The sequence below is a fragment of the Delphinapterus leucas genome, chromosome 12 (genome assembly GCF_059928025.1).
Source record: "Delphinapterus leucas isolate spDelLeu-1000000601 "Yukka" chromosome 12, BTC_Dleu_Yukka2, whole genome shotgun sequence".
Lineage (NCBI taxonomy): Eukaryota > Metazoa > Chordata > Mammalia > Artiodactyla > Monodontidae > Delphinapterus > Delphinapterus leucas.
The window spans coordinates 94,251,131-94,275,123 of NC_143140.1; the positions used below are offsets into that span (position 1 = coordinate 94,251,131).

At 49.3% G+C, this 23,993-nt stretch overlaps 1 protein-coding gene across 3 annotated transcripts in view; it reads left to right on the forward strand.

Moving 5' to 3' along the window:
- Window positions 1-11,598, forward strand: part of CCR6 (C-C motif chemokine receptor 6) — a 79,703-nt gene extending 68,105 nt beyond the window's left edge. For all 3 annotated transcript variants that reach the window (XM_089922250.1, XM_089922251.1, XM_089922252.1), the window contains 2 exons: window positions 8,095-8,204; window positions 8,453-11,598. In XM_089922250.1, coding sequence (XP_089778376.1) covers window positions 8,196-8,204; window positions 8,453-9,571 — 1,128 coding nt within the window. In that variant the 5' untranslated portion in view covers window positions 8,095-8,195 and the 3' untranslated portion in view covers window positions 9,572-11,598. The remainder of the gene's footprint in view (window positions 1-8,094; window positions 8,205-8,452) is intronic.
- Window positions 11,599-23,993: the final 12,395 nt, after the last annotated feature.

Sequence of the window (23,993 nt, forward strand, 5' to 3'; positions counted from 1 at the left end):
AATAGCTCCTCTAGGTCAGCTTTTTCCAAAGTGTTTTCCAAAGAACACCGACTCTAAACTTCCTGTGGGTGGGCAGGTTGGGAAGGTGTGGTTACTCAGCAAGGCTCCGAGCCATGGTAATAAACCGTGACATAAATACCCAAGAGGAGGATGCAGGTGGTAGCATTGCCCAATCTCACTCAACCCCAGAGCAATCTTTCCCCTGCTCTTCCTTTCTCCCTCTCTCCCGCTGTTCTTTGTACCCAGAGCATCTCCCAGGAACTCACTTTTAAATGCTGATCTAAATTCCAATGATCTAAGTTGCTGGACGCTGGAATTCGCGGTGAAGTCCCAGTTCTCACACACAAACGTGCATTAGAGTAACCCGGAGACAGTGTGAAAGGAGATGGTCCATGATCACAGCGGACATGCACAGGACTCCAGAGCTTACCTCACCCCCAACTTTACTGATGACTCAGAAGACACAGGCAAGCACAGGCACAGGGTGACATCGCTTTCCTGGAGGCGCCCCGAACCATCAGATACAGCTTACTAAACGTGGGTTTTGGTTTCAGATCAATATGAAGTGGTATGAGCAGCACACGTGAAAACACTGCTCTCAGGGCTCTGCAGGTTTGACCTGCTCACTGCACAGTTGGAGGCTGCCTCTTTCCCGTGCCCCGCACCCTCCCGTGGACGGGGCTCCAGCGGCCCCCATGCTCCACATCCAGGAACAAGGGTGTTGTCTACCTCAAAGCTTCTCCGTCAGGGCCTCCACAGGCAAATGCACTTAGCTTGGTTCCAAGGAGGCCGGTCAAGGTTAGTCCTGCCCCCGTGTCTCCAGCTGGAAGGGAGAGCTGCACCTGCTTCAACCCTTTCCTCACCAAAGAGCTCATCACCAGAGACTCTGATTCAGCAGGTCTGACCCACGTCACACCCACCTCGTGTTCTCTAAGGACTCACCACTGTGCCTGCCAGAGAGTTTGCCGTCCCCCAAGGCAGCTCGTGTCATTCTTACGAAACGGTTCAAGTGTTCTTTCTAATGTTTGGTCAAATCTGTGGATACCGTCTCCACTCACTGGGCACATTCTGACCCTGTGCGGGGACGGGTAAGCCTAGACCCTCTTTCGAATGACAACCTTGTGGGTAGTTGATGACCTCATTCCTCCCTGGCCCTCCCTCCGTTCAGGTGGAACATGTCCAGTTCTGGCACATGGGGGTCTCTCTTCACCGTCATAGCCACTTGGCTTCAATTGATTCCAGCTGGCCACTTTTTCCGTAGCTCAACTCAAAATTCCCGTGTAAGTCTGATCAGCGTAGACTTGATGAAACTATCACGTCCCTCATTCTAAGCCTTGCGATAATTTGGCCTAAAAATAAAGCATCAGTTACTTTTAACAGGCTACGTTTATTGAGCATTATTTTAGCTTTCTATTGCTTCCATAACAAATTACCACACAAATACTTAACTCTCCGTTCATTAGAGAAGGTACGAAACATCTATTTTCAAAACGTCTTAATAGCACAATTTTCATAACAGAAAGTCCGCAGATTCTTTCTCCAAAAAGTTGACTATTGCTGCTCGGGATTTGAGATAATTTACTTGAGGAAAAAAGAAAGGTTCTTTCCATGTTGTGGTGCCCCTGATGCCAATCTGTCACCAGCACAATTTCCTCCAAATGACTCACATGATTTTTGTAATGAAAATGGTGGCCTGGGGCAGGGTGAATTATTCCAGTGACGGCGAGTGCCTCGTGCACGTGTCAACCTGAGAGCAGCCTTTTTTGAGAACACTGATTCTCAACCACAGAAGCGTTATGTTTGTCATCATGCAGATTTCTATATGGTTTACACCCAACAGTTATGTAACACTATCCCTGAAAGATGCAGAACTTACAAATTTGGGTTATTGTGATTTATTCTGCCATTCTAATCAGAAATAAGAGTAAATCAAAGGAGATTAAAATAATGTCTCAGGAACAGACATAATTCAGACCGAACTTCTAAGGTCTCTGCTTGGAGCGCACCCCCCAGCAGCATGGCCTGAATATCTGGTTTCTTGTGGTGCCAGCTTCGACCCTCCTGCCGACACTCATGACAAAGACTTTCCTGACCCTGGCCTTCTCCTTACCAGAGGGAACCCCTTGTTTTTCTGTACACCCCACTATTATTGCTAGTATTGCGCAGTTTTATAATGATTTGTTTACCTGACAGCTTCTAGAAGCTGGAGCTGACGTTCAATGCATCTCTGCATCCTCTGTGTTTCTCCTCAGTAGATACTCGTAAACATTGGTTGAACTGAATTCAATTTGAATTCAGAAAACATTTCTACCACAGTGTGGTTAAAAAGTATCTCCCCTAAGTGGGGTTCCAGCTGGGCCAAGCATGCTGGGTCATCCCTTACCGCATTATAACTGGGCTGCCATTCCCACCGTTGCCAACCCCACCTCCATATGGTATGAAGGCCTGACACCCCAGCACCCCGCAGCTGCGTCTCAGCAGCACCCATGTTGCCTCCCCAGGTCTGGACTCCGTCTGGGCTCGGTCCCTGCACCGCTCCCCAGCAGCGTGGTCTCCACGGCAGCCCTGTGTCCCCGCTTCCGTGGTATCCCCTCCTGCTTTGCTCCCAGCCCCCTTCCCATGCACCTGTAGCCCACCCCTCCCTCAGTCTGTACCTTTTCCTCCTTCTGGAGTCCTTGAAAGTCCTTCTTCCCACACACCTTCCACAACCTGCTCAGTCCCAAGTGAGGACAAGTCCCCCGCATCAGTGCATTTGTGTGAAGCTGTGTGCACGTTATTTTTATTAGCTTTTTGAGGCATAATTTATAATAATAAACATCACCAATTTGAAGTACACCCTTCAGTGGGTTTTGACAACAGTCACCGTCCTGACAGGGAGCATCTCCCGCACCACAAAAAGTTCCCGAGCCTGGCCCAGCCGGTCTCTTCTTCCGACCCCTCACCCACGGCAATCACTGACTTGGTTCCTGCCACTATTGTTTTGCCTTTTCTAGAATTTCATATAAATGGAATGATGCAGTACATGGGTCTTATATGTTTGAATTCTTTACCCAGAAAAATGCATTTGTAATTCACGTGTGTGGAGCGGGCGTCAGTATCCACTTTTCATCTTCTGACTGCGTTCTAGTGTGTGGATGGGGTGCAATCCACACATCTGTTCCCCAGCTGATGGGCACTGGGGTTCTTTCCAGTTTGGGGCTGTTAAGAATAAACCTTTGAGTACAAGTCTTTCATTTTCATTCTCCTGGGTGAACACGCAGGGGTCACTTGTGGTTCACGTGGTAAGTGTGTGTTTAACTTATGAGAGACTTTGACTTGTTTTCTCAGAGCGGGTCTCTGTGCTGCATCCCCACCACTTTGGTGAGCACGCGAGGCTCCACATCGTCTTCCACAGTCTTGTTTGCCTTTCTGATTTTAGCCAGTCTGGTGAGCATGAAACGACTTCTTATTGCAGTTTTAATTTGCATTTTCCTAATAATTAATGACATGGAGTGCCTTTTCTTGTGCTTATAAATACATCTATGTATTTTCTTTGGTGAATCGACTTAAAATTTTTGCCTGATTCTTCTTGAGTTGTTTGTCTTCTTGACATTGAGTTGTAAGGGTTCTTTGAATATGCTGGCCACAATGATCAGATATAAATTTACAATTTTTTCCCCATGCAATGGTCTTTTTCATTTTCTGAAGACTTTCGAAGGGCAGAAGTTTTAAATTCTGATCAGTTACAATTTATCAATTTTATAACAGTTCATGCCTTGAGCAATTTATACAAGAAATCTCTTTCATTCCCAAGGGCGTGAAGATTTTCTCCTATGTCTTCTTCTAGATGTTTTATGGTTTTAGCTCTCACATACAGCTCTATAACCTGTTCTGAATTAGTTTTTTGCCTACGGTGTGATATAAGGGGTTTGGATCAACTTTTATACATGAATATCCAGTTGTTCTGGCACCATTACTGAAAAGACTGTTTTTCCCACTGAATTACCTTGGTAGTTTAGTTAAAAATCTGTATTTATTCTGTTCTATTGATTTATGAATCTGTCCTCTTGTCGTAATTGCTGTAGCTTACAGTAAGCCTTGAAATCAGGTATTGTGAGTCCTACAATTTTGTTCTCTTTTTCAAAGTTGTTTTGGCTATTCTAAATCCCTTGAATTTCTTAATAAACTTTAGATTTACCTTGTCAATTTCTACAAAAACCCTTGCCACAATTTTGATTTGGGTTTTGTTGTATCTGTAGATCAGTTTGGAGAGAACTGACATTTTAACAATATTGAATTGTTTAATCTACATATGACATATCTTTCCATTAAGTTAGATGATTTAATTTCTCTCAGCGATGTTTTGTAGTTTTCAGGATATGTACACATTTTGGTGGATGTATTCATAAGTATTTCATTTCATGTTTTCTGATGCTATTATGATTTTTTTTTTCAGTTTCAATTTCCAAATGTCGCTGGGGCATAGAATTACAATTGATTTGTGTCCATCATTGGTGTCCAGTGTGATGTTAACCCTAATCAGTGTATTATTATTATTATTATTTTTGCTGCGCCGTGAGGCATGTGGGATCTTAGTTCCCCAAGCAGGGATCGAACCCATGCCCCCTGCAGTGGCAGTGCGGATTCTTAACCACTGGACTGCCAGGGAAGTGCCCCAATCAATGTATTTTCATTTTACATATTGTGTATATCATCTATAGGATCTTTCTTAGGTCTTCTTATATCTTTCATGACACTCCTCGTCATGTTTATGCCTTCCTCTACCTTCTTGATCATGTGGAGTATATTTACAGTAGCTGTTGGCGCATCTTTTTGTGCTAATTCTATCATCTCTGTCATTTTTCTGTTTCTTTGTGTAGATCATGGGTCACACTTTTCTGTTATTTTAAATGTCTGTGTTTTAGTCAGTTTGAGCTACTATAACAAATTACCACAAATTGTTGTTTGTTGCTGAAACAACAAACATTTTATTTCTCACGTTCTAGGGGTTGGGAAATCCAAGATCAAGGCCCCAGAGGATCCAGGTCTGATGAAACCTTGCTTCCTGGTCTGCAGTCTTCTCACTGTGTCCCCACAGGGTGCAGAGCAGAGAAAGGAAGCAAGCCCTGTCGTGTCTCTTCTTGTAAGGGCACGAATCCCATTGTGGGGGGAGGCCCCATCTCTACCTGCCATCACACTGGGGGTTCAGCTTCAGCATACAAATTTTGGGGAGCTGCAAACATTCGATCTACTGTGGTTTGGAAATTTTTGTTTGGTGCCTGACATTATGAGTTTTACATGTTGAAGGCTGAATTTTGTTTATTTCCTTAAATAATTTTGGGCTTTATTCTGGAAGGTAGTTGTATTATTGGAATCAGATGGATCATTTGAGACTTCCTCTCAGGCTTTGCTCTGGACGGCAGGTCCAGAGCAGCATTTACGTCAGATTATTTTAACCCCATTACTCCTAAGATGGCACCCTTCTGAGGATGCTCCCAGGACCCTGGGATGTGGAAGGTCATGGTTGCCACTGATGCCGAAACCCCGCCTCTCTTTACTGGTGCCGAGTAGAAATGCGGAGACAGAGTTTTGGGTGAAGTAGAAAAGAGTGCTTTTATTGCTTTGCCAGGCAAAGGGGGCCACAGCAGGCTAGTGCCCTCAAGATGTGCCCTCCCTTGAGTGTACGAAAGGCTCTATAGTCTCGGGGTGGGAAATCGGGCAGCAGACAAGGGTCAAGCGGCACATTCTTCTTGACTTCAGCAAAGTTTCAGAACCATCAAAGCTGGCGTCAGGTGGTCCCAAGATGGGCTCTGGTGGTCCTTGAGGCTATCGTGCCATGACCTTCTTTCTGGAATGAAGAAGGCTCACAAGGGAGGGGTTGTTAGGGAGTGTTTTCTCCAAGAAGTAAACACCAGGTGCATAGTTCAATTCTAACCAGAGAACGATCATTTTCAAATGGCAGTTAAGCAAGAAGAAAAAGAAAAAAAAAATATATCTGTGGGGGAGAGTGGCTGGATGGGCTAAAAGAATAAAGTTTAACGTGAGGGAGGCTATCAACTAGTTTCTCTTGCAACAGCGATCTGGCCGTGGGAGCTATTTCCAGCCTGGGAGGACACTGCGAACCCCGCTGCCCACCCTTTCTGGTGGTCCTTCCCCCAGTCGCGTGTCGCTTCCTGTTAAGGACACCACTCTGCTGGTCTCCTCGTTTTTCTGTGTGAAGGGCCTCCTCTCCCAGCCGCCCGGCCTCCCTGAATTCTGGTCCCGGTCTCCTCAACTCAGCAAGAGGGCCATTCTCTGGGTTACCCCCCTGCTCTGCACTTGGGAACTGCTCCCCTTGAGAGCTGGGGGCATCGCAGAGCTCAGGCCATTGCCCACTTCACTGGTCTCCTGTCGGGGACCATAGTCCTGTGATGTCTGTAAACTGTGATTTAATGCATTTTACAGGCTTTCTTGGTTGTTTAATGCGTAAGGTGCATTAGGTCTCTGTTAATCCATCATGGCTGGAAGCACAAGTCTTGAGTTTTGATTGATACGTTTAATCTGATAATCTGATCGACGTGTCTACTTCCTCAGTATGCTTTCGCAGAACAGAAGCTCTGTATTATGCGTCTTCTGCATGCTCTGAAGTGCCCATTAGAACTCTAAACTTGCAGGCAATTGCAAAAGTGCAGAGGGGAGCCCAGCCTCCCTGCAGTCCTGTGTCCACAGCAGGGACCCTCGGCAGCAAACACTCTGTCCAGGCATCCGGGAAGGAGTGGGTTCAGGCCACCTGATCTGTGATTGGGAAGCAACAGCGGGAGAATCAAACGATACAAGAAGTATGTTCAGAAAATCCTTCAGGGTGCCCTCTGTGATCTACCGAATCTTTCCCCCAGATGTCAGTGTTGACTCTGGAGGTGGGGACTGACTTGGCGCAGGTAGATGTGTTATGGGACACATTTCTTCTTCCTGTCTGAGCCTCTGAGGCCCGCATTTCTGTTGTTCCTCCGTCTTCTTGACCTTGCTGGGCCACATGGCAAGGGGGGAGCTGAAGGAGAGGGAGTGTGCATTTCACAGGAGTATCAGGATTCCAGGACAGGGATTTTGTCGGGGGTGGGGCTGGATCATAAAGCAGGATGATGAACACCAAGCAAAGAAGGATGAGTGAGTATGGGAAGAGCAAAGAATCCTTCTTTCCTTCCTGTTTGTTTCAAATGATAGATTTCAGAGTCCTGCCATCCTTTCTTAGTCTCCTGGTGAATTTCTTGAGCCTGGACTCCGTGTCCCCCCTCTGGGCATTCCCAGCATGTCACATGCTCCATCAAGGTTGTTTGGACGGTCAGGCTGACCTGGCCAGGCTGGTCACACCGTTTCACAAACACGCAGCGCTCGGTATTCCTTTTCAGCCAGAGCGGTCACCTGCAGGTGACCTGTTCTCCAAGGACCCAGAGTGGGCCTGTCCGCAGAGCCTTCCCTAACCACGCCGACCTGAACCTTCCTTCCCAAACTCTGGTTTCTGAGGACTATGATGTGTTTGCCCCAGTAGATTAGTGGTCGTTAGCTAGACTGTCCATTGGACGTATCTGTGGCTTTTCAGGATTATATATATAAAACCATAAATATATACCCAGCCTTTAATATTATATATAATAGTTTCAGGCTAGGGCTATAAATTACAAGTATCCTAGCAACAGCTACACTTCTGTAGGTTTTGTTCAGTGGACTCTTGTGAACGTAATTAATTTGAATTTTGCAGAAGATTTTTTCTGCAGATCAGATCTGTGGTTTTGCTGATATCACCCGTTTTTATGCTCTAGATCAGGGATCGGCAAATCACAGCCCATGGCACCATGTCTGATCTGCCCACTCATTTGTGCAGCTGTCTGTAGCTGCTCACACTGCACCCGCCGATTTGAGTAGCTGTGTCAGAGACTACAGGACCCGAAGATCCTAAAATATTTACCATCTGGCCTTTTACAGAAAGACACTGCTGACACCAGCTCTAAATGAATATTTCTGTGTAAAATAGTATGCTGTGCACTCTTTGTGTTGAAACGGGAAGAAATCTATTTCCTTAATTCTCTGGCTCTCTGCGAATACTTAACTGTAATGCATTTTGCTTTCTTTCCTCCTTAGATTCACTTCTCTCCTATTCTCTCCGCTGTGAGCCAGAGGAGTTGAAAATCCACTCCCCTTCTAGTCCAGGCCCGGACTCTCTGCCCAGATCAAGCACCACCATGAGAGAGGTGAGCATCTTTTTTTTTTTTTTTTTTTTCAGAGTGGCTAAACCATTTTATTTTCCCACCAGTGACATGATATAATTTTTCTACGTACTCGCCAGCATTTGATGTTGTCACTATACTTTTTTTTTTTTAACGTCTCTATTGGGGTATAATTTGAGCACCTTTTTTATTTTGGTTGGGAGTGTAATTTCGGCCAGTCGTGCTCCTTGAAAATGACGCTACTGCCAACTCTGTCTTTGTTCACTTTCCAGGAACCCATGAATTCCACCAACATCTACGATGCAAATGAGGATTATTTTGGGTTCGCTAACAGTTCCGATTACTCTCTCGATGTTGATAGCTTTCTATGTTCCTTGCAGGAGGTCAGAAAGTTCTCTGGGCTATTTGTGCCACTCGCTTACTCCTTGATATGTGTCTCTGGCCTCCTGGGCAATATTTTGGTGGTGGTCACCTTTGCTTTTTATAAGAAAGCCAAGTCTATGACAGACGTTTATCTCTTGAACATGGCCGTCGCAGACATCCTCTTCGTCCTTACCCTCCCGTTCTGGGCCGTCAACCACGCTACTGGCGAGTGGATTTTCAGCAACGTCATGTGCAAACTGACCCGGGGCATCTACGCCATCAACTTTAACTGTGGGATGCTGCTCCTGACCTGTATCAGCCTGGACCGCTACATCGCCATCGTGCAGGCCACCAAGTCCTTCCGGCTCCGGTCCAGAGCCTTGGCCCACCACAGGATGATCTGTTTGGTCGTGTGGGTGGTGTCGATCTTCATCTCCAGCTCGACCTTCATGTTCAACCAGAAGTACAAGCTGCAGGGCAGCGACGTCTGCGAGCCCAGGTACCACGCCGTCTCCGAGCCAATCCGGTGGAAGTTGCTGATGCTGGGGCTGCAGCTCCTGTTCGGCTTCTTCATCCCGCTGGTGTTTATGATATTTTGCTACATGTTTATTGTCAAGACCTTAATTCAAGCTCAGAATTCCAAAAGGCACAGAGCCATCCGCGTGATCATAGCCGTGGTCCTTGTCTTTCTGGCTTGCCAGATCCCACATAACATGGTGCTTCTCGTGACCGCCGTCAACCTGGGCAGGACGGACCGCTCGTGCAGCAGCGAGAGGCTGCTGGGCTACACCAGGAACGTCACCGAGGTCCTGGCTTTCCTGCACTGCTGCCTCAACCCGGTGCTCTATGCCTTCGTCGGTCAGAAGTTTAGAAGCTACTTTCTGAAGATCACGAAGGACCTGTGGTGCGTGAAGAGGAGGCAGAAGTCGCCGGGCTTCTCGTGCTCCCGGCTGCACTCGGACACCCTCACCTCCCGGCAGAACAGCGAGACCGTGGACAACGACAGCCCGTCCTCCTTCACCATGTGACGCCCCCCAGGCTCGGTGCGGACGGGCGAACAGGCAGGACAAAAATGCACGGGGCGTGTGGACATGAAGCCAAAGCGAGCGGGGTCTTTCCTGCAAGATCAGGGCTGCACGCGCTCGGGGTGCCAGCAGGCACCGACGGGCAGCGTCCCCCAAACTCACTTGACGGGGATGCTCTGTGCCCCCGTCCCTGCTGGCTGGCATTCTGCAAAACAGGCTTTGGGAAATGCTGAATGAAAATGAATTGCTGACAAATATGAACACTTTCAGGAATATTCACGAAGCAGCCCTAGACCACAATTTCTTCTGGTCGTCGCAAAACATCCCACGGCTTAAAAACCCAAAATGGATGGGCTTCCCTGGTGGCGCAGTGGTTGAGAGTCCGCCTGCCGATGCGGGGGACGCGGGTTCGTGCCCCGGTCCGGGAAGATCCCACATGCCGCGCGGCTGGGCCCATGAGCCATGGCCGCTGGGCCTGCACGTCCGGAGCCTGTGCTCCGCAACGGGAGAGGCTGCAACAGTGAGAGGCCCGCGTACCGCAAAAAAAAAAAAAAAAACAACAAAAAATGGAAAAAACAAACGAATGCCCTCGTGTAACTCATTTTAGGCAGAAGGTTAAACGTCTTTCCATCGCGATGGTTACTGTTGGTGTCATAATAGCAAAATGGGCTGGCTTGAGCTTTATCTCATTTCCCTGTGAAAAAGTGTGAGTTTTTTCTCATTTCTCAAGCATGAGCTCATAAAAAAGCAGAAGAAAAACAAGCTCAGAGACAGAAGAGGTGGCTGCATAAGTACTAGAGACACTTGTCACGGTGGATAAGGCAGTTGAGGTTGTAACAGGCCGTCAGGAAGTGTAAGTTTGCTTCATTTCCCTCTATGACTGGAAATTCTCCTCTAAAAATCCATTAGACTGCGTGCATTCAGCGTACAGAAGGGGCTTAATAATTATTTGTTTAACAGAGCACAATAAAGTTGGAGCTTATAGTGCGGTTTAAAGAGTTAGTCGTTTAAATTTTCTTTTTTAATAAATAGAGTACTTTTTTAAAAAGAACCAGGAAACTTTACTGAGACAATAATGTAAGAACTTTTGTTCACTTCCATCATGGAGTTGAAGAAAGCTGTGTGGAGGGGACGCTGGCTGTGACGAGCTTCAAATTAGCTTCTCAGAGAGCTTGGATCACGTTGGCTTCTGCTGCAGTAAAGTGGTTTTACCTAAAGCCTGAGCTTAACTATGGAATCAGTTTTTAACAAATCTCTTTGCGTCAAAAGTTCATAGAACTCAAGTTTTGAAAGTGCTTTGTAAATATATGAACCTAAGTGGAAAAGCATCAACCCATCTTACAAAAACACAAACACGGGAATTCCCTGGCCGTCCAGTGGTTAGCACTCTGTGCTTTCACTGCTGACGGCCCAGATTCGGTCCCTGGTCGGGGAACTAAGATCCCACGAGCCTTGAGGCGCGACCAAACCAAACCAAACCAAACAAAACAAGCAAACAAAAAAACCCACCAGTGCTTATTAGAAAAGTCCTGACATGAGCTGCAAAGATACTGATGTGTATTTAATGTGTTATCTGAAACTTGCTCTTGTTCTTACACGCTTCAGCTACATCTCTACATGAAATTCAACATGATCTCTTAAGATCCAAAGCCTGTATTTTTAACACATGGTTTTGGCTTTGCAAAATAAAACTGTTCTGTGGGTGAAGTAGAAATTGTCTTCCAGTCTCAGGGCTCCGACTGGGAGACCCTGGTGTTCAGGGGTCCCACGTCCTTCAAATCTGTTAGCGTGTGACTTCAGAAATCAAAGCAGAGGAGGCGTTACTCAGATGCTTCTTTTGGTTTGACCAGAGCACTGATGAGATGTGTGAAAGCGTGTTTCAAAACCGGCACAGAAACATCATGCTGACTCGGCGAAGCTGGAATCAAGGTCTTCTGCATCTCAGTCTCCAGAGGAGTGAAACTTGCTTCTTTATGCAATAACCCTTTTCAGATTTCAGCCATAATGAATAAAGGTGTTTCTAAAATGTGCTACATATTTTATTAATGGCATCCTTTTTTCGTGCTGCCTTGGGCATCAGAACAGGTGCATCAACAACCGTTTGGTGCTGCAGAGGCCGACGCCCCCGGGGACCCGGGGCTGCCGGGGTCTCTGCTCTTACACTAAAGGGCTCCGGACTGTTCTTTAACGGTTCCCGGGTCTCCTTTTCATCTATTTCTCGTACCTTCTCTCACTGTCAGGCTCTGGCTGGACCTTAAGTGTGTGCCTTTCGTCCCTCCTCTGACTCTTTGCAAACATTGTTCCACTGTGTTTGGGGATCATCTGTCTACACTTGTCAGGACTGTGCATTAATAGGGACAATGGGTTCGCACCTGCCAGGCTGTTATTAATGCATTAATCATATACACATGTGTAATTTATTGCATACGCCTGTGTGTGTGTGTTTATGTATAATCACATCTATGTGCTGACCAGAGGATAATTTTTCTTCGTTCCTGTTACAAAGTAGTTGAGACGCGGTCTCGATCAATTATTTCTGGATAACTGAGATTTTACTATATGTATATCTCAGCAAAGGTGAAAATTCAGGCACGGAGGTATTATCTTGCAAATTGTATGTTGATTTGCTTCTGAGGACAGATAGCCTAGCTTTTAAGTGAAGCCAGGAAAGTACAATATTTTAAAATCCTTTTAAGGTTTCTGACAGTGTGTGCAAATTCCAGGTGTTCGGGAGGTATGAGGACACAGAATCTGGTCTAAATGAATACAGCGTGTATGCTTAGAGCCTACTGGTGTATCGCTTTGGGAGGGCTGCCGTAACAAAATATCACAGACCAGGCTGCTCAAACAACTGACGTTTCTATCTCCCCGTCTGAGATCCAGGTGTGGGCAGGGCTGGTTTCGCCCCAGCCCTCTCCCCTTGGCTTGCAGACGGCCGTCTTCTCCCTGTGTCCTCACACAGTCGTCCCTCTGTGGGGGAAGTGTGTGACCTCCCCTTCTTACAGGGACACCAGTCACATGGGATTAGGGCTCACCCTGATGGTATCGTTTTAACTTATCAACTGTTTAAGGCCCTCTCTCCAAATACAGTCCCGTTCTGAGGAATAGGGGTCAGGACACCAACGTGTTAATCTGGGGGGGCACAAGTCCAACTAGCCCATAACAACTAGGTTTCTAAAGGCAGAGCAACTTTTCATATTCGAGTTAATTTCAAACACGTGATAATTCATTTCCGGGTGGTGTCCCCCTTTCTGGTAAGTTGGGTTCCAGGTAGTCATTCCCAGTTCAGGCTTTCAGTTTTCAGGTGCATATCCCCATAACATGAGGATGACAACGGACACTGTGGTGCTGGTCAGCCACACCTGCCTGGTCAGCCCGCACAGTAACTGAGCGCTGACGCTCCCACCGCGGATGGCCCTCCTCTGAGGATCTCTGCTGGCCAGTCTGCCGCCCTCCATGCCCCCTTGGGGGAGGGGGCTTCTCCCGCCTCCCTGCTTCACCCTCCAGCTCTTCAGTGCAGTGGGAATTTCCCCAAACTTGGGCCACTTCTGTACTTGATGTCGAGAGCACCCTCTTCTCTCGGGGGCCTCAGGGTGGTGGGCAGCAGCTGTGGCCGCAGAAGGCAGCTGTAACGGTGCCGGGGGGGTGGGATCCCCTTCGCCCACCCATTTATATGAACAGGGCACTCCTGGCTCGAGACTTCAGAGGCCTCTGTTATCTCATCCGATTCCTAGAGCAGCCCGTATCCTCCCTCACAACTGCGGGAAGACCGTTCGAATCGCTGCAGCCCTCACGGAGTTCAGGTCCTCAGATGTGGAGCTCACTGCCCTGTGGGAGCCAGAGGTACATATGCCGTCTTTGTGCTCAGGGACTTTACACGCGGGGAGGCTGCGGAAGCAGAGCTCAGAACGAGCAGCTGTGACTTATTTTCACGTTTTATGGTTCAGTATATGAATACCCGCCACACTCACTGCGAATTGCCAGATTGCTTTCTTACGTTCTTGCTTGAGTTGCATTTGCGAATATACTAATTTTCCTGATGTTTTATTTAGGAAAATCTACAAGAGAGCTAGCAGTAGGAGCTGTATCTTTTCTGATCCCTTGGTTTATTTCTCTCTTGTATTAGAGCCCAGGTAGACAATCCAGGATGCTAGCGGGATGCCGTTGTCCTCAACTTCAGTCTGTCTTCATGGTGCAAGGGGGCTGCTGTAACTCCCTCTTTCACATTTTCACCCCAGGCAACAGAAAGAGGAAAAGGGGGAGGCAGGTGGCCTTTCCCTTAAGGGCACAATCTGAAAGTTGTGGGAATCACTTCTCCCAACCTATTGGCCTCAACTTAGTCATGTGGTTAAAACAAGGTGAAAGAAAGTTGGAGAAATGTCTCCCGCTGGGCGGCCACGTGTCCACACACGTGTAATAACAGTGAATACACCACAGTTCTGTCACCATGGACTGTCACTCTGTGGGAGGGGAGGGGAGACGGTGGGAAAATGAACTTCAAGGGAAGGAAGGGCAGCTGTACCACTCACTTCAAAAAAAAGAGCAAAGGTTGCAAATTTTAAAGAAACGTCCAAGTTGCAGTAGAAAGAACAGAGCACAAGAAGCGGGGATGGTCTTGGCCAGGGTCTCTGAGAAGAGGGGTCCGTCCAGCCCCCTCTGCCCAGGAGCGGCCTCCCTCCCCACCTTCGTGGTAACCTGGTCAGTCTGAATTGCCCAAGTACCGTGTTTGGAATCAGGGTTAATATTTTAATGAGAAAGTTTTATTTCTCTGCCTCATTTTGAAAGATTAACTGGCTCCTTGAATTTAAGAATTTGAATTTACAAAGGACGTCTGGGGATCCTTTTTCTGAACCGAGCATGTAGGCGATGACCCAGCACATATCTACACGCTAGTAGTGAACAAGTGCATCTATGAGATGCTGTAAAGGGGTCCTTACAAGGGTCCTTACTTCACCGGAGATGTGCTGCCCACTGGCCTCCTGGACGGGGCGCTGCCGCCACCTGCTGGACTCAGGCTGCAGTCATAGGGGCTCCAGGTGAGATGTCCCTGCATCTGGTCTGCCGGTGTGAGTGATGGGCGAGGAGGGGTGGCCACACTGGAGACCCCCATCAAAGGCTGCTGACAGCCTCGCCTTTGGGGAAAGCCTTCCCAACGAGCTGTCCTCGGTCATCCGCAGACCTGACTTCCAAGGTCAGGTCTCTGCCACCACACAGAGACCCTCCACTGACCCACTGGATCTGGGGAGCAGGGACTGCGGGGTGGCAGTTCTGGAGATGTTCATGACCTTGGTGGCCATCCCCTCAGACCCAGGGGCCACCTGCCTCTCAGCAGCATCTCCAAATGTGTCCTGGCCAGGGACGTTCTCTCCCGGGGCTCATCCTCTGTGCTGCAGTGGGGGCCCCTCCTGCTCTACCCGCCCCCACGACACAGAGCTGCTCCGACTGGACTCTCTCCCTCCCCACGTGCCTCCCACCCAGGCCGCCTCCCATCCCTGGATTTCCGGACCCCACCCCCCCCACCCCCACCCCCGCCGCATGCTGATGACAAGTCTGGAACTTTCCCCAAAGTTCTGGGCTGGCAGGCAGACCTGTCTCTTGGATGTGCCCGCCAGATACCTCCACCGGGCCTCAAATTCCACACTGAACTTGACGAGCACTCCATCTTTCCCAGAGAGCTGATTTGCACCGGTCTTTCTCTTCTTGATGATTGTTGCCTCTGCCCACCGTGTTTACCAAGCCCACTCCCTGGAAAGCCCCCGTTCCAGGCTATCTCCAGGCCCGCCGGCTCTGTCTCCCAGCACATCTCTGCATAGCGGGGCCCACTGCCCCTCAACCCACCACATCTTCTTTCACACAGACCATTGCAGTAGCACCACGGCCTGTCTTCTCACCTTCCCTTCTGCCTTCACACTGCAGCCCGAGTGGATTTGTAAACCCAAAGTGCATCCTCTCCGTTCCCTGCTTAACCCCTTTCAGTCACTGACCTTGCAGTTAGAAGACAATCCTGACTGCCCCCCGCTGGGCCTGACATCCTGGGCCCCATTGCCCCCTACCCACCTCAGGCCCCTCTCACGCCCAGGGTCCCAGCCAGAGCTTGGCCCCCTTCCTCCCAAGGCCATGCCTTCCCTCCTTGGCACTGTCCTCTCCGCCTGGACGCTCCTCTTTGGGCACGGATCACGCTTGCTCATCCCGCCAGGTTTCCTTGGAAGGTGCCCTTCTTGGTGAGGCCTTCCTGACGTCTCTCCCTGACCCGGGTGGGTCCCCATGCATCCTCTTGGTGGCCTCCTAGCCTCTCACACATTCCGTCCTCCGTTTGTTCTATGTATTTCACTTCTTAGAGTCTGTGCCCAACTCTAGACGAGCCGGCGTTAGGGCAGGATCGTGTCTGTCTCACCAGTGACAGCCAGTGTCTAGCACGTGGTTCCACACCCAAAGCGTGTTTGTCTAATTAACACACAGAGGAAGACACAGATTTTAACACTTTCATACTCAAGTACCTTTTCTGCCCGACTCTCCCTGACCTCTGGGGCTGGGCTGCAGCTCTGATTCCACTGCACTGTGTGAAAAGCACACATTCTTCTGTTCAAACGGCAGAAGGTCCCCAGGGGCGGCCCTGTGGTCAGGGGGCCATTTTTCAAGTCCGCACCCTGTGCCTAGAAAGCCTGGCTTGTCGTCGGCGCTTGGTTCCTAGCTTTGCTCTCCATAAATACTTTGGTCCCACTTGAAATGCCAGCATTGCTGTTCCGATTTGTCTGGGCAAGAGGGTGCAAGTTGCAGGCCCCGTGAGACCCAAGCTGAGTGTGGAGGGGGGACAGCAGACCCAGAGGAGCAGACGCAGAGCCCTCTGTGTGGGAATTATGACGACCCTCCTGTTAAGTCACAGCTGGGCTTCCTGAACCCTCACCTGGTGACTTTCATACCCTGTGCGCCCACCCTCGGGGCTGAAGGAATCTGTCGATGTCTCACAACTGAGGAAGAGACACCGGCCGGACACTCGCCAGGAACTTCAGCCCCGAGGTCTCTCCAGGCTGGTGGCGGCCACCATGGCTACCAGGCAGCTGGACAGGACCAGGAGGGGAGCATCCGCCTGTCGCCAGTGCCCAGGAAGCCCCTTCCCACCTGCAGACACTCAAGCTGCTGTCCAGTGTGAAAGGGCAAAGAGCCTGTGAGTCCTCTGGTCAGAATCCACTGGATGCCCCTTCCATCACTTGCCCACTGAGGACACAGAGTCCCTTTGTCTGCCTCTCTGCTGGTGAACCTGTTCACTTTTTTCAGTCTCCTCCCATCACACACACACCCCCACACCCCTTAAATGTCAGGTTGGGAATTTAATTTTCAAGTATTGCGACTGCTAAGTTACCATGGTCTCTAGGTAACTATGGTAACTTTCCAGGTAATTTTGCTACCTCCTTTTTATTGTTTTCTTCCTTTATCTTAACGGTGTTTACCTTTGTATTGGCAAAAGTAATAGCCAATGCATTTTTCTAGGCAGCCAGCTCTTAAAATTTTAGGATGCTGGTGTTGGGAATCAAACTAAATGTTTTAGCCATAGATTAAAGCTGTAATGCTTTTAATGTGTTGTGGGTAAAATAATATAATCACAGGAGAGTCCCAGGCTTGTTAATAAGAATAACAGGCTTGTTACTATGCAGCTGGACTGCAGTCTCAGATAATAGAAGTATGATTGCATCACAGTTCTAGTAAAAATGAGAAAAGTGAGGCATTAAAGACTTGGGGAACTTCTCCCACTCCACGTTGAAATTCACATTTAGAAACAAAAACAATGCACCTGAGTCTCCCCCGAGCCGAGCTTGTGGCTGCCTGGGGGAATTATTTCCCTGAAACACATTTATTTTCTCTAGAACGGCCAGTGTGTTCACACCCCAGTTTCCTGTTCAGGATTGAAGAAGGTTTCTTTTGCCTGTAGTTTTAATTTGGGAATAACTGCTATTATGAAATATACCTTTGTTGAGTTTTAACTGACAAAAACTTGTAGTTCAGAACTGGTGATTGCATTTCATGCAGGTGCTGGATGGGGTTAGGATTTTGGTGAGACCTGGCTGCTTTTTTCTTGCTAGATGAAAAAAGGTGTCATACGAATGTATAGATAACAGAGCAGTTTGAGCTTTTGTCCAGAGGTCAGAAACAAACCTACCTTCTGCACTGAACATTCATGTTTAACGGGGCTGCACAAACATACAGCCGGATCCGATATAGGCTGAATCTAACCGAGAACCGTTCAGGTTCATGTTGAACAGAAACCAAATGCACGAGCTCTGGGGGCTCTGGATTGACCCCAGCGCAGGTACAAGAAGATTGTAGAGAAAAGCCAGAGACAGGGGTCTGAAAGTGTGTCGGGGGAGAAACGAGGGCGTCAAAGGACAGGAGGACACTCTGGATGAGAAGGGGGCAGAGGCCCAGGTGAAGCCTGCAATTAAGAGCATGAAGAGATGTGAGTGAGAGAGACTGGGGGTGATAGAAACAGAAATAAAGTGATAAAAGCAAATCTTTTGAAGATCTGCACTGGCAGCCGCCACTGGAATCGCTGCCTCTGCTAAGTGGGAAGGCGGACAGCAAGAGTGGAGCTGAGCTCTCCTTCCTGAGGGACAGAGCAGGTAGCAGACACAGCTGTGTGCACAGATACAGGGATTCTTTAGAGGAGTTGACTCCGACGTCTGTGAGGGTGACAAGGCTGAAGCTCACAGGGCTGCAAGCTCCGGCGGGTTTCTGTGTTCGGTCTGGGGGCAGAATGCCTCCTTCTCTGGGAAACCTCGGGGCTCTGTCTCTAAGGCCTTCTCCTGATTGGACGAGGCCCACTACGCTATGTGGGGGGTCTCCTTTGCTCACGACACTGACCTCGTCCACAGGCACCTTCTCGCAACAACTGGGTTTGTGTCTGATGAATCGCTGGGCACCACTGTCTGGCCAAGCGGACGCAGACAATTAACCGTCACACTTACCCAGGAGGGGAAACTGAAAACTGCGTTTGAAACTCAGTGAGGTGTAGATCAGGGTCTACGATGGCGTAAACGCTCGCTGGGACCAGGAAGGACACACACCAGCCGAGACGCAGGGACTGGTAGGTGAAACCCACCCGAGGAGCAGGGCTCCAACCCCACCAATGCCGGGGGAGTGTGCGCCCAGGGCTGGCCGATCTGCCACTTTTCAAGAAGAGCTGAAAATCTGAACTTTTAAAATGGTAGAGCCTTGGGGTTTTTTTTAACTACGTATAATATAAAGTCATTAAAAATAACTTGTGAGTCAATCAAAAGCCTTCTGTGGGCTGAACGCAGCCCTTGGGCAGCTGTTAAAGAATTCTGAGATGGAGAATGATTTAACCATCCAGACGCAGCAGCAGACTGGAGAGCCACCTCCCAGGGCTGTCAGATTGCTGCAGTGATGGCGCAGTGCACAGCCGGGTGACCGGGGCAGCGGCTGTGCAGGGCCCCTGAGGTCTGGGCCCGAAACCCCGTCCCTTCCTCCCTCTCTCTCCCCCCGTCCACTGCACACAGATCTGTGTCCTCCCCTCTCTGAATCTCTGTCTGCCAGGGCTGCCCGGGCATCGAGGATCAACAGGAATCCTCTGGAGCACAATCTCCTGCCGTGATCTCCCTTTACAGGATCAAGAAACTGCTTGGATGTAACGTAAAATGTCACAGAACGAAGACTGCTGTCTGGTCCATGCAAAGTGGCCCACTGGGCAAACCGTCCCATTTGAATGAAAATGTGGAAAGCGTCCTGTGCTGCTTGTCAGGGGCTGGACCTCGGGTAGAAGGTTCCATTGTGTTCCCTGACAGCCCAGCCTGGGGCCAGGAGCAGCCCTGGGAGGAGGGGGGTCTGGGGGGTCGGGGGGTCTCAGCTCCACCCAGCCCTTTGGCACATTCAGGTGCCTGTTCCCGCATGACTTCTGGTGGCATCTCCGCGTCCGGGGAGCAGGCGCTGTCTGGAAGTGCGGCCCCCAGGGCTCACCAGGACGGACATTAGAGCACCCCGAGGTGTAGAAAGGAAGGCGGGGCCCTAAGGAGGTCGGCGCCCTCGTGCTAAGGACGGCTCGAAGAGACCCCACCTCCTCCCCCAGTTCCCGCTGCGCCGTATTCAGTTGGTTTAACTTAGGAAATAAGAATAGTTTGGACCTAATATTCCTGCTGTTACTTTTTTTTTTTTTAACATCTTTATTGGAGTATAATTGCTTTACAATGGTGTGTTAGTTTCTGCTTTATAACAAAGTGAATCAGTTATACATATACATATGTTCCCATATCTCTTCCCTCTTGCGTCTCCCTCCCTCCCGCCCTCCCTATCCCACCCCTCCAGGTGGTCACAAAGCACCGAGCTGATCTCCCTGTGCCACGCGGCTGCTTCCCACTAGCTATCTACCTTACGTTTGGTAGTGTATATATGTCCATGCCTCTCTCTCACTTCATCCCATCTGATGCTGTTCTTGATTAGAACACTTAAGAAAAAAGTTCTGTGTTATTATATACTTTTCCAGTAAAATACGTGAAAGGGAGATCTTGTGGCGGTTTTGGTGAATATCACGTGCATTTGTAAGTTTTCATTTAAGATATTCTCCAAAAATCATCTTAGTTCCCTCTGTCTGTAGATGTGATGCTGTTTTATTCACTCCTTAGGGAAAGGAGGACTGAGCCTGACCCAACCAGGGCCCCGAGCTCAGTGTGTCCAGACGTGTGGGACCAGGAGGTTTTATCACGCTGAGCATCTCAGAGGACACACCAATCTCACTGGGCACACACTTGCATCACCTCCTCGCTGCAGACGTGCAAACAGCGTGGCCATGCGGCTCTAGGGGGGCAGTTGGAAGCCGTAAGTGGAGAAGCTGGAATTCCAGCCTGAGAATGTCCGACCTCTTCACGTACCATCTGCTGAAGCACATTGCTTCCTGTTAGTTCTTCGGAAATCCGAGGTCTTACCTTCCGTTATCCTCTACTTACTAAAGCTCACACTTCAAGCATCCCACTAGGTTTCTTCTGGGTGCCTGGGTTTGACTGGACTTTTGGTGGCCTTTAAGACAAGCTCTCTTTGCAGGATGTTTCCAGAAGTCTCCAGAAGGGACACGTGATACTTTTGGTTGACAACGAGCAGGGCTGACAGGGTTAAATGCTGGCGCAGGATCACGGGTGCCTTACACCCTCCCGAGCATCCCCCTTGCCAACCCTTAGTGGGAACTTCTCCCCCCCGCCCCGAGGTCTGAGGGAGATTCTTCTCTTCTTAGCGCATTTCATTTTGTCCTTGTCGGGTGACCCGAGGTGCGGGAGTGAGATGCACATCATTCCCGGGGACTGATGGCCAGGACAGGGGGAGAGAGGGGGCCACAGCTGCAGACTCATCGGGGAGCCTTCGGGAAGCCGCTGTGAGTCGGTCACAGCTTCAAGTCAGCCACGTGGGAATGTTGACACCTCTCGACTGCTGCAAGTCAGGGCTGTTGTCTCTTCCCAGACAGCCTGGTACCAGCACACGGCTGCATAGAAGTGGGTCCAGTACTGGCTGGCAAAACTCGGCCCAGCACGCCCTGTGTGTGCGAGTGTAGACCATCTACACCCTCAGACCACCTGCCCGATTAGTGGAAAGCCTGTCGGATTACAGAGGAAGAGGAGATAAAAGAGCCCGGACCATGGAGGAGCGTCTGTAACCCCGCATGAGAGGGAGAGGCCACGGGGCCGGGCTGGCGTGTGCGGCAGAGAGAGGCGGGCAGAGACTGGGCTGTGGGTGCCGGGTGGGGGGAGGGGAAGGGTGTGAAGTGGGACGGCGCCTCGCACGTCCCGGTTCTCCTTTTTTCTGATCACAGCCCACAGGCTGCTGTCCTGCAGGGGCCCTTTCACTGAAGACCCCGTGACATCGAGCGTGGATGGGTCAGGACATGGCCCTGGGTGGTCAGCTGTCCTCCCAGCCATCCTTCCAGGAAAGGGTCGTCGCCCTCACTTTTCAGATGAAGACGTAACCTCCACAAGGTGATGTGCCTGAGGTCCCTTGGCCAAAGAGCAGCAGGGCTAAACTCCAGCCGGGGCCGAAGGACTCCCAGCTGGACGGCAGCCTGTCTGGTCCTGACTTTAGAGCCGAGGGCACGTCCGGCATCTGTGGCTGAGATTTGGGAGAGGAGAGGCGCGACTCTGCATCCAGGGGACGGCTTCTCTGACAATCCCCGGTGCACTTGTCCTTAGGCCTATGGTTTCAGTGAAAAAGAGCCTTAGAAACAGACACTGTGTGAGATCTCGGTGGGTTAGAGAACAGTGCGGCCACAAACGAACTCATGGTGGGCCTGGGTCTGGTGCTCCGGGATCCAGGCACACGGATGTCTTCTTCTTAGTCTCTGATGTTATCAAGCATTTCCCGATTTTCAAAGAAGCGTTTCTCTACTTCACGTCCATTAGGATGGCTACTCTAACAAACAAACAAACAAACAAACAAAGAAAAAACAAAACCAGAAAACAACAAGTGTTGGCGAGGGTGTGGAGAAATTGGAGCCCTTGCACTGCTGGTGGGAGTGGACACTGGTGCAGCCGCTGTGGAGGCAGTATGGAGAGTCCTCAAACAACTAAAGCTAGAATTATCATATGACCCAGCATTCCTCTTCTGTGTATAGACTCAAGAGAACTGAAACCAGGGTCTTGAAGAGATATTTGCACACCCATGTTCATAGCAGCGTTATTCACAACGGCCAAGAAGAGGAAGAAACCCACGTGTCCACTGACACCCATGGATAAATGGAACGCAGTGCATTTGTGCAGTGGAGGATTATTCAGCCTTAAAAAGGAAGGAAAGACTGACACAGGCTGCAACATAGACGAAATCCGAGGACGTTATGTGCAGTGAAATAATCATTAAGAGAAAAGCCAAGTACTGTCTGCTTCTACGTATGTGAAGTTTCTGGAGGAGTCAAACCCATAGGGACAGAAAGGAGGGGGTGAGGGAGGAGCTGGGGGAGGGGCAGGGGAGCTAGTGTTTAATGGGGCCAGAGCGTCAGTTTGGGACGACAAAAACGTCCTGGAAATGGATGGTGTCGATGTCGCATAATGGTGTGAAGGTACTTAATGCCACTGAACTGTGTGCTTAAAACGGGTCAGATCGTACATTTTATGTACATTTTACCCCAGTTTTATAAAAGAGACATTTTGAGGGTGACTGTTGTTTGTGGAGGGGGTGTTCCCGTGAGCACGGGCGGTGTGCTTGGGAAGCCTCTGAGAGGTACGTGATGCATTTCCCAGTTCCCGCCAAGGCCACGGCCAAACATGGTATCCGTTCGCCATCCCGACCCTTAGATAGATCAAAATCGTTGCCTGAATTCTTGGCAGAAGTTATTATGAAAATATAGAGGAAAATTATATTTTCCTTTGTATTGTGTTTCCCTAGAAGATTCTTTACGATACAATTTTAAGTTTGCCTCTGGATCTAGTCTTTCAAAGTGAATTTTTTTTAAAAAAAAACCTATTAAATAGTGGATAAAGTGAACTTTTTAACTTTAAATCTGGTTGATTTGTTTATGTGTTTATTCCACAGATTTATTAAGCGTCTACTGTGTGCCAGGCCCCGTGCAAGGAGCTGACTGGGTGGGGAGAGCAGACGTGAGGCCCACGGGAGGCCTTTGGGCTGGGTTGAGTCAGGCGCTATGCTGGGGTCTGGCTGGGGCATGTCAGAGGTAGGTCCCAGAGGCTGGACCTGAGTGGTGGGTAGGGATTCCCAGGACAGAGACTGGAGTGTCCCAGGCAGCACACCGGCACCTGCAGGGTGTGTGCAGGGAGGGCTCAGTGGCCTCTGCTGGATTTTGGAAAGAAAAAGGTGTAGATGACCAGGATTTTGAAACAGGGATGGCATTACCTGAATAGGGAAAGAAATGCACCACTCACATGAAGATCTGGGCTCCTGAACATGTCAGACAGTTCTGAGATTTACAAGCCTCGCAGCCAGGGCTGGGTACCTGCTGTCTTACAAGAAGCGAGTCACACGGGAAAAGAAACCAAAATCTGCTACTGGTAGCAAATAGCTGTGGTTCTGAGGCCCACCGTGTGCTCTTTAATCACACTTTCATTTTGAGTCTTTTCCTTTTCTCAGAGAAAATAATTTGGAGAACACGAGAACCTTGTCACTCTACGTCTTTAAAGCAGACAACTGTCTGAGTGCAGAGCTGGTGTCTTTGACGGGAGTGACAGGACAGGGTGACCAAAACATCCTCAGAGATGGGTGTTCAGAGGATCCTGAAGCTTCCACTACAAAGCATTGTCCTTTCCACAGAATCCTTAGAAAATATGCAGAAAAGAATTACTAGAAAGAAAGAATAGTAATAAAGCTTTGACCTAGCAGAACGGCTTGACACCCAGTTCACGAGGCTCTGTGTTGAGGGTGTACTGGCGAAAAGCTGTGTCTGCAAAGGGCCCACAGACGGTTGGAGACGTAAACAAAGATCAGGGAA